This window comes from Tupaia chinensis, unplaced genomic scaffold (genome assembly GCF_000334495.1).
Source record: "Tupaia chinensis unplaced genomic scaffold, TupChi_1.0 Scaffold000605_1, whole genome shotgun sequence".
Lineage (NCBI taxonomy): Eukaryota > Metazoa > Chordata > Mammalia > Scandentia > Tupaiidae > Tupaia > Tupaia belangeri.
Window position 1 is genome coordinate 1,993,553 of NW_006160123.1, and position 10,027 is coordinate 2,003,579.

Consider the following 10,027-nt stretch of genomic DNA (forward strand, 5'->3'; position numbering starts at 1 on the left):
GGGGGGGGGAAGGAGGGGGAGGCCAGAGGGAGCAGCCTCTCCAGCCTCAGAGGTCTTCTGCAGTTTGTGGAGCTTAGGACATGGGGTGTCTCCTTGCTGGTGATGGGGTATGTGTGTCACCCTACTCAGCAAGTTCAGCCATCAGAACATTGTGCGGTGTGTGGGGCTCAGCCTCCGGACTGTCCCTCGCCTCATTCTGCTGGAGCTGATGTTGGGAGGGGACATGAAGAGCTTCCTGAGGCACAGCCGACCGCGCCTGGTGAGACCCTTCGCCCAGCTCTCCAGCCCCTCTGCAGGCCCTATCGTGTGTCCTGAGACTGCATGGACTGATGCACTTTCTGGGCGACCCAGGGTCAGCCATCACCTCTGGTCATGCAGGACCTGCTGCACCTGGCCCAGGACATAGCCCAGGGCTGCCACTACCTGGAGGAAAATCACTTCATCCACAGGTTGGGAGTGATCCTGGCTCCGGGCTTTCTCAGCCCAACTTCCTCCCCAAAGAACAGCTCTTCCACAAAAGTTTTAAGGAAAGAGGTCAGGAAGGACCAGCGCTTCTGAGTTTCTGGTGTTGGCCTTTTCTGTTTTGTTTTGTATTTCTCCCCAACTCTGCAGGGACATTGCTGCTCGGAACTGCCTGCTGAGCTGCACTGGGCCCAGCAGAGTGGCCAAGATTGGGGACTTTGGGATGGCAAGAGATATCTACAGGTGCATGGGAGAGGTGGGAAGACCGCTGCCCCAAGGGGGTTTACCAGCACCTTTGTGGTATTTGACAACTCATTCCCTTCCTCCCTTCTGTAGGGCAAGTTATTACCGGAAAGGAGGCCGGGCCTTGCTCCCTGTCAAATGGATGCCCCCAGAGGCCTTCCTGGAGGGCATCTTCACATCCAAGACAGATTCCTGGTGATAACAAGCCCTCCCTGGCCCTTCCCTCCTTCACCTTGAAGCTAATTCTGTCCTTCAGGGCCACCTCCTGTGAAGGCAGGGGAGGCTGTGGTTGATGGGCCTCACTTAGTCCCCCACTCTCATGATGCAGGTCTTTTGGGGTGCTGCTCTGGGAGATCTTCTCACTGGGCTACATGCCTTATCCTGGGCGCACCAACCAGGAGGTGCTGGACTTCGTCGTGGCAGGGGGCAGGATGGACCCTCCCAGGGGCTGTCCAGGGCCGGTGTGAGTTTAGAGTCCTGCCCAGGGAGGGCAGTCCTTTATGACCACGGGTAGGCATGAAGCCTTGTCTCTCCCCAGGTACCGCATCATGACCCAGTGTTGGCAGCACCAGCCTGAGCACCGCCCCGACTTTGCCAGCATCTTGGAACGTCTCCAATTTTGCACTCAGGTGTGCCCTCTAACACCCAACCATCCTAATCTTGGGGGTCAGGAAGGAAGCCACATTCTGTGTTTCCCTGCTCCCCTACCTGCCCAATACAGGACCCTGATGTGCTGAATTCACCCCTCCCTGTGGAGCTGGGACCCACCCTGGAGGATGAAGGGACTTCTGGGCTGGAGAAAGAGTCTTCGGAAAGCCTAAGATCCCCCAAGCTGCAGGAACTGCTTCCTGAGAACTTGAAAAGCTGGAGAGGGAGATCTCGAGGCCCCTGGCTATCTTTTGGCTTCAAGCCTCTCAAATCCAGAGGTCTTCATCCTAAGAACCTTTGGAATCCCACCTATGGTTCCTGGGCCCCCAGAGGCCCTGAAGCTGAGAACTCTGGCATTGAGGGTGGCAACAGCTCCCCCCTGCATTCCTAGGAGGCCTGTCATTTCAGTGGCCTCTATCCCTTGCAGTCTGTGCAGATGCTCTGGGCCCGTCTCAAGGACTGACCTGCAGTACTGGACTTCCCAGATTGGAAACCAGCCCCAGGCCTCCTGGGGAAGGGACCAGCCACTTCCAGCCTTTGGGACCAGCAGCCACCCTCTCCCCAGGTGTCCATGGGGAGTCCTTTTGCCATGGACCCCATGAATGTCCTTCATCTGGGCAGTCCCCAGTGCTGAAGTTTCTCATAAAAAGCCCTTCTCACTTTGTCCAGTGAGCTGAGTACCCGAGGGATGCCAAAGTGAGGGAAAGTGTCTGGAGGAGGCAGAGGATGAGGCCTGAGTCACCAAAGCTGGGTCTTTGAATTTTATTGGGAAGGGGAGTCCATTGTAGTGTGGGAGGGTAGACCAAGAGGTCTAGGCCTGTGAAATAAAATTCATTATTGGCCCCCTCTGGAGAGGTGCTGAGGAAGAAGCCCCTTGTCCCCTCCTCTCCTGTAGATTAGTGTCATTCGGCTCTGGGAACATACTGTGGGCACCAACCCCTGGCATCTGCAGTGCACCCTCTTAGTGGTTGGCACCTGGCCAGGCAGGGCCCTGACCTCCCCGCACTGCGCTGCCGGGTTCCAGTCTCTCTCTGGCATGCAGGGTGGGCACCCATCTGCAGGTCCACATCTGTCAGACCGGTGGGCCCAAGCTGGTACAGAGGCCCGGCCTCATCTCTCGGCCAGGCTGGCCAGGATGCCAATGAGATTGTCCAGCCCCAGCAAATAGCCGTCCTCGCGGTTGCCCTCCTCCCAGGGCCGCCGGTGGTCCAGGATCTGGCCGTCAGGGAGGGGCGTGGTCTTGCCAAAGTCGATGAGCCACACGCCCGCGCGATGGCAGTGATCGTGCACGAAGAGAAGCGAGCTGCCGATCACCTGCCGGGCCCCACACGTCAGGCCCTGGCGCTGTCCAGGAAAAGCCCCCCACCCTATCGGAGGCACCTGAGCCTGCCAGCCTCTTACCTCGTGCCTGCGAAAGAACTCGGAGACCTCCAGGGTGTCCCGGATCTGCTGCAGGCGGTTCAGATACCTCTTCTGTAGAGTGCAGAGTGGGAGAGGACAGTGCGTCAATTAAGCGCTGAGTGGACCCCCTGCTAACATAGGAGCCGCGATGCACGTGTGCAGACAACGCAGGTCCCCATATTGCGCGGGCGCAAGCCGGAAGGGAAGGAAGGTGGAGCAATTACAACACAGCTAGAGAAATGCCACGGAGGGGGTCACATAGGCGAGGGCATTAGACCGGATGTCCAGGATACCCCTCGTTTCAGGCTGCCCAACACCCCAGGGTTCTGGGCTCCCATCTGGCGCTCACCAGCACTTCTGCATCTCCTTGTACAAACTCCTCAAAGACGCGAATCACCTGCTCCCGGCTTCTCGTGGTCTTGAAGTCGGTGCTGCAGGAGCCATCAGCTTTCTGAAGGAGGTGAGACAGGAAGTGTCAGGAGGCCGAATCCGCCCCGAGGGAAGATTCAGGCAGGCCAGAGCAACTGCACCTCCCAGGGCGTTGGCTGCTGGGGACGATGAGAGAGCGTATCTTGGTGGTAGCGGTGGGGGTTGGGAAACGGTGTTGGGGGTGGGGGGGTCCACAAATTGGAAAGGACACGGAAGCCCCTGGGCAGTGCAAAGCGAAGCGGGCCTGCCCACCTTGATGCCCTCGATGCGGAAGCCAAGCGTGGTGCTGGAGCTGATGCCTTCCCGCCACTGCATGTAGCGCGGCTTGGTGACAGCTCGCTGCGCGTGCTCCTCCTCGGTGGGCGCCGCCGGATCTACCGCCAGCATTTTCTTGTACATGTCCTTCCGCAGCTTCGGCCGCTCGCGGGCCTTGGTCAGCTCCTCCTCCAGGTAAGTCCTGTTGGGGGCACAGGCAGAGGCCAGGGCTTGAGGGGGCGCACCTCAGGACCACATCGAGCGCTCGCCCTGAGCAGCCACTTCGAGCGCTCGTCCTCGGGCCCCCACTCGTCCCCGCCTGGCCCAGCAGGGCACGCGCACCTGACACCCATTTTGCAGTCAAGCACGCATGGCCCGTCGAAGCCGTCCAGCAGGTCCTGCAACTGCAGGTAGCTTTCGCCGTCGCGCTCCACCACGCCATGGAAGGCAGGCACGCAGCCGCGCAGCGCGTCAGCCATCAGTCGCCCCAGGCAGTAGCGCTCTGGCTCTGAGCTGCGCTTCAGGATCAGCCCGCTTGTGCCCGCCGCCTTGAAACTCCCTGCAGACAGTCGGCAGTTAGCGCATCCCGACCTCTTCTAGTCCCAGGCTCCCCTCAGCCTCCCGCCCCCGCCCCCACGCTCACCCGTGTGCCCCGCCAGCTGAACCCAGGCGTAGCGTTTCTTGAAAGGGCTTATGACCGGCAGGTTCACCATGGTCCGGATCTTCTGCCAGTGGCTTTTCTGTAAGTGACATAGTCCAGGTCTGCAAGTTAAGAGTCTCAGCAACGCTAAGCCCCCCCTCCTCTAAAACAGGGTCCCGCTCCGCCCTCACCCCCACCGGAAGCAGCTAGGGCTGGATGATTCATTCATTCTTTCGTTAGCTCACTCTGGGAAAGTTTATTGTGCACCTGTGTGGCAGACACTGCGACAGGCACAGAGAAGATGATTCCAGCTTCTGGAATGGGCTGAAAAGAGCCCTGGACTTAGCGTCAGACAGCTCAGGTTTGTGCACCAGCTCTGACGCTTCAAACACTGCTTGGCAGGTCACTGAACTGCGCCCTCCCGGTCTTTTCATTTTCGTGAGCTCCAGAATCACCCGATGGTCACTCACTACAAACGCAGATTCTAAGGACAGACGCTGGTGCAGTGGAAACCCAAAGCTCTTGCTGGTCCCACCCACGTGGAAAAGTCCTGGGCAGGCCTTTCTGGGATTTCCCTATGTGCTTCCAGGGGAGAAAGCGAAGTGAGGGGTATAAAGGCTGACTGAGGGTGGACTGGGCATGCGGATTTGTTGCAAGTAGCTGTCTTTCTCTTTGATGGGAGAATTGGATAAATAAAATTTAAAAATTGGGGCCAGCACATGTCAGGCAGGTTCAGACAGCTGGATCCCACATGGCTGGCTGCATGGTTGAGTCCTGGACTAGGTGGCTTGAAAAACAACCATGCACGTGTGTGCCCAAAATCCCAAGAAGAGAATGGAGGAGAAGGGATTTCTCACTTTCTTGCTCTTTCTCTCTCTGGAAAGCACACAAGCCCTATAGCAAAACTTAAAAAAAAATAAAATTAAAAATGCAGATTCTCTGGTCTACCTCAGGGAAATTCTGAGTAGGTCTGGGGTGGAACCAAAAATTTGCATTTGTACCAATGCCTCAGGAGATTCTGAGGCCTGAGAAACAAGCTTTTGTGCATTAGTTTCTTCATCTACAAAGTGGAGAAATACCTGCTCTCACTGGATTGTGATAAGTAAACGTGGCTTGAATGTGATAGGTGCTCAACTCCCCCATCCCATCCCGTGGCATGAGGCAGAGGCTGAGCAAATTGGAATCACTGATACCTTCCCTTGGGACCTCAATTTCTTTCAGTTAGGGAGACAAATTAGGAACCAACTTCTACGCATGCCCAGGGTTGGGAGGGGCAGCCCGGCAGGAGAAAGAATGGCTTTGGTTTCTCCCAAACTTCTTGCTGTCCCTGGAGTCAATGCACTCCTCCCCAGGTGCCAACCAACTGGTTCCATTCTGGACCCAGAAATCTGAGCCCTGCAAAGGGGATGCAAAGCTGAGGGCCTGTCATCTTAGACAAAATTGGTTTGTTTGGTTTGGTTGTTTTGTTTTGATGCTCCCCTTGCTTCTAACCATGGCTTCCGGCTGCCATCTAATCCTGAGAGAATCTTAAACTCTGGGCCTTTCCTCTTCCCACCCAAACCCATCTATTCTGGGTCTACTATCCAAACTGCACAGGTTTGCTTATCAAAGCTGCTGCCTCCTCCCAGGTGTGCTTGCTTTTTAGAGGTGTTATATATGTTCCCCCCCCCCCAAGGACTGGAACCCAGGAGCCAGCCTTTCTGACCAAAAGGAGTCCTAAGTGGAAGACGGAGAACTGAGAAGGTGACCTAAGTTGGGAAAGGCTGCTTCCCAGGGGGAGAAGGGGATGAGTGACAGAGCATTGATGGGGAGTCAGCAGTTGGTTCCAGTCCTGGCTCCTGAGTGAACTCAAGCAAGTGCCTGTCCTGTCATCTGTGTGGGCCTGTTTCCTCTGGAAGGACACAGTCACCACTTACTGCCTGCTGCATGCCAGGCACTTTTATCTCCCACCAGACAGCATCCCTCCTGCTTTTCTACTAAAGTCCCTACAAGGCACACCAGGGCGTGATCACGTGTCCCAGCCGCAGGGAGCTGGGGGCGTAGCCAGAAGCAGCCCACTAGAAGCATGACATCTCTTTCAAAACTCTCTCTCTCTTTTTTTATTCTTTAAATATATACAAGGCTTGCATTCTGCTGCATAATAAATCCAAGTTTTATTATAAAACTCCCCACCTCCAAATCTTCAAGTAAAATTCCAGGAAGATGATGTATGTGCTGTGTATATTTAGCTGCACTACCCTATACCCCTTCTCCCACACTCCATTTGGGAAGTGTGGCGATGATGCATGTGCACAGCAAGTGTTGAGGTGCTGTTATTCCCATTTCACAGAGGAAAATCAAGGCCAGAGGGGTTAGCATCCCCCCTCACTCCCTGCCTCCAGCTGCCCAGTGTGGCAGAATCTACCAGCCCTGCTCCCTCCCCATGTTCCAATATCCCAAAGTCCAGGCTACCACCCTGCCTCCTAATTGGCTTTCAAAAACAGTATACCTTTGGGACCAGCAGTTGGCATAATGGCTATATTGCTGGACTCCCATGTAGTTGACCATGGTTCAAGTCCTGGACCTGGTGGCTTAAACTCACACCAGGCATGTGTGCATGTGTGCATGTGTGCATGTGTGCCACGTGTACATGAAAAGGGATTGCTGCATGGCCATTCCCACCCTAGGGGGTGATTTATCACTTTCTGTCTCTCTGTCTCTGTCTTTCTGATGAGCATACACACTATATAGCAAAAACCTCTCAAAAAAAAAAGTATACCTTTTGGGGAAAATCTTTGTACAGTGTGAGGCCATTTGCAGATATAAGCCCATGCAGTTGTTTTAATTGTTGGGGGTGGGGGACACTGAGGCCTATTTGGGGACTCCTCACTACAGGCTGGACACTTTTGCCTTCCTCCAGAGGCATGGGTTTAATTGTGTGTGGGGGGGAACTTCAGGTAGCCTCAGGGTCCTGCTAGCAGAATGTGGGGAATAGTGGGACCAGAAGGCAGTCAGTGAGCAAATATATCCAGTTCTGTAGCTACCTTGGTGAAAGAGGGAACAGCTTCAGGTTAGGCAGCATGAGGAAACTGCACCATCTTTCTTTCTGGAATCACATGGAAGCATGAGGGGGGTTGCAAGGTGAAAGGCAGGCCTGGTAGAAGAGAATTTGATGGGGTATCTGAAGACTTGGGCTACCACCCCCTGGTGGATGTGATAGTAGCATCCATTTGCTCCCAAACCAAGGGAAATAGGGTCATAACCTGCTCTCTGCACTCCAGTTTTGGGAGTTTCATAAAAGCCAGGCACAGCAGTGACTAGGCTGGTTCAAGCCATGCAGGTTACAAGGGGTTTTTATCTCATCTGAATCTTCCCAGCCACCTCCTGAGGCTGCTGTGACAGGGTTCAGCTCCTCTGGCAGGAACAGATATGGTCATGGAACTCCACTGCCATCCTCCATCGGAGGGAGCTACCCACCCCCCAACATAATGCATATATACATAAAAAATAAGTGTGTCCAAAAAGGCTCCTGGAGACTCATATTGTACTTTGGAAGGTGGGTGGGGATTTTGGCACATGAACAACAGCAGGGAAGATATTTTTGAGCAGGTGAGATTTTGTTGTGCATGTATCAGAAAGCAGATTTATTACAGAGTGAAATTTAACTGCCAAGGGGGCCAGAGCCCCATCTTCTGGCCCAGCCTTCTCTCCACAGAAGTGCCTTACTTGGAAAACCCATCCCAGCAGAGGCTACCTGGGGGATTGGGGTACAATCCAGGGAGCTGACTGTATACCTTTGATAATGTCATAGGAGGGTTCTCTGATACTTCTTTAAGAATTCCCCAGAGCTAAAGGGAGCATCTCTCCTGGATGGGGCCTGACTCAGACCCTCCACTGCCTAAGCTCCATCAGGAAGCCGTGCCCCTTATGCTGCACCGGACAGTCATGGTATCTCCGTTAGAGCAGATCCTTAGCTCCAGCGGAGGCCACCCAGTCTCAGGTCGAAGCTCTACACCTGCCCAGCACCCTCCCCATGTTCCATTTGCCCTGTCAAACTCACACTCCCTGCGGTGGTAGTGGTGGTGGAGAGAGCAATCAGTTTAAATTTATAGAGTGGTTTACACTAAGGTATAAGTGACCCATGACTGCACTTTCCCTTGGGCATTTGCTTTTTAAAAAGGAAGTCTGTTAACCTAAATTCTGCTCTATAATTAGTGGAAAAGTGATGTGGGGGAGTTCTTAAGTCCAGGAGGGGATGGCATCCAGGTCTCCTTACCTATCTGGGAGCACTGCGAGAAGAAACCCAGTGAGCAGAATCCAAACGCCCTTTCTTCTACTAGAACACCCCACAATTATTATTTTAGAAGGCAGGCAAGGCCCAAGAATAGAGATGACAGCTGTCCTTGGGGGTGAGCCTCCAACTCCTCTCCTGGCTTCTCAGGGTTTCCCTACCCATGACTTGTCCCTCTACTAGAGGAAAGGTGACAAAAGAAATTGAGGCTGCCCTGTCCCCACTCCCCTGCCCTGGGCAGGCTATACAGGGTTCCTAGGAGGTAAAGCATCATGTATGGGCCACAGGAGGCAGGCAGAGGCTTCGCTGGCCTCCCTAGCAGGCCTGATTGTAAGGCAAGCTGGGAGCCCTCCAGTGGGCGCAAGGCCCTAGGCCCCAGGTGCAGCCTGATGCAGCCCTCGCTCCTCTGCCCGCATCCTTCACAGCCGCAGCGGCTCTAAAAGCGGCCTGGGCGGCGCGCTGTGCTGCTCCAGGAGGCGGCAAGGCAAAGTCCGCTCTGAGCCTTTCCACGAGGACGAGGACGCAGGCAGCCTCTGTCAACAGCCCCTGGCTTATCTGCCGTCGCCGTGGCTGTTTGCCTTCGGGGAGGCCCCGGCAGACTGGGGGTTGGGAAGGCCTGGAAGAGGCAGCCTGGAAGTTGGAGGCCCTTCGGAGGCCATCTGCGCCAGCTCCCGGTGGCTCCTGGAGACTACCGCCCAGGGCACGGCTGCGCCTAGTCCCCGTGGCCTTGACCCCGGCGGGGGTGCCTATACTACACCCAAGCTTGGGCCACCGGACCTTCTCGAAGTCTCTCCCCTAGGCACTTTGCCAGGGCCCTGCGGTTGAAAGAGGGAAGCGGGGCGCGCTTTTGCCTGAGCCCGCCCTCAGGTGTCAGAGATTTGAGCAGAGGGGCAGCCATCCCTGAGTTTCGCTCTGGTCTGCAGACCGCGAGGGCTGGGAGGGGCCCCTCTCACCGCCCCACATTCCACTCTCCTGGAACCCGCTGGGCGGCACTGGCTCCCCTGCGTAGGCAGAGCTGACCTGGGAAAGATCGCAGGGTAGGGGGATGCTCACCCGCGGGCAGAGGAGCGAGGGCTGCATCAGGCTCGTGACTGAGCCCCCGCACCCTACGCCTGGCAGTGTGAGTGTGGGGGTGTTCCTGCTCTGCGAGATTTTCCTTTTCCTTTTCCCACTCTGTCAGTTACAAACCCCACCGCGCTCTGGTCGTTACAGCGTCTCTTCCGCCTCGTCCAATGCGAGTGTGCGGCGGAGACCAGGTGCCAAAGCCCAGGCTGCGCCCCAGCACTTCCCGCAGCGTTCAGGCAGCCCCAGCACGGGTTCGGGGAGGAGCGGGATTCCGCCTCCGGGCAGGCGGGGAGATCCCGGAGGCCACAGGATCTCCTCTCCCCTGCCCCAGTGACACTTGAGTAACGTGCATCTAGATAAACTCCGAGCTAACTGCGGACAGTTATTTAAAGTATTTGGCCTCGGTTAAAATGAGGGGGGACAAGGAGGCTGTCCCGAGAGTTGCACACCCCTAAGGGGCGGGCGCCGCACCCTGGCCTGGGTTTTTCAAGGGTCAAACCTGGCCTGATCCCGCCCCCTCTCAGCCTCAGTTTATCTTCCCCGGGCCTCGGTTAGGAACGGTTAGCGGGGCAGATCGGGGCGAGCACCGGGTGGGCTGCGTACTCGCAGCCCTG

The 10,027-nt window shown here is 56.0% G+C and overlaps 2 protein-coding genes across 2 annotated transcripts in view; one reads left to right on the forward strand and one right to left on the reverse strand.

Annotated features, from left to right (window-relative positions):
- Positions 1–2,030, forward strand: part of LTK (leukocyte receptor tyrosine kinase) — a 10,705-nt gene extending 8,675 nt beyond the window's left edge. Inside the window, exons 14-20 of the mRNA XM_027775838.1 lie at positions 130–259; positions 352–449; positions 613–705; positions 799–900; positions 1,034–1,168; positions 1,244–1,334; positions 1,427–2,030. Of these exons, the coding sequence (XP_027631639.1) occupies positions 130–259; positions 352–449; positions 613–705; positions 799–900; positions 1,034–1,168; positions 1,244–1,334; positions 1,427–1,744 (967 nt within the window). The 3' untranslated portion in view covers positions 1,745–2,030. The remainder of the gene's footprint in view (positions 1–129; positions 260–351; positions 450–612; positions 706–798; positions 901–1,033; positions 1,169–1,243; positions 1,335–1,426) is intronic.
- Positions 2,031–2,101: 71 nt separating this feature from the next.
- The window catches only part of ITPKA (inositol-trisphosphate 3-kinase A), a gene marked incomplete at its 5' end in the record, with an annotated part of 8,442 nt that continues 516 nt past the window's right edge, over positions 2,102–10,027 (reverse strand). The window contains 6 exon segments of the mRNA XM_006158721.2: positions 2,102–2,667; positions 2,755–2,826; positions 3,104–3,205; positions 3,436–3,640; positions 3,781–3,997; positions 4,082–4,178. Coding sequence (XP_006158783.2) covers positions 2,464–2,667; positions 2,755–2,826; positions 3,104–3,205; positions 3,436–3,640; positions 3,781–3,997; positions 4,082–4,178 — 897 coding nt within the window.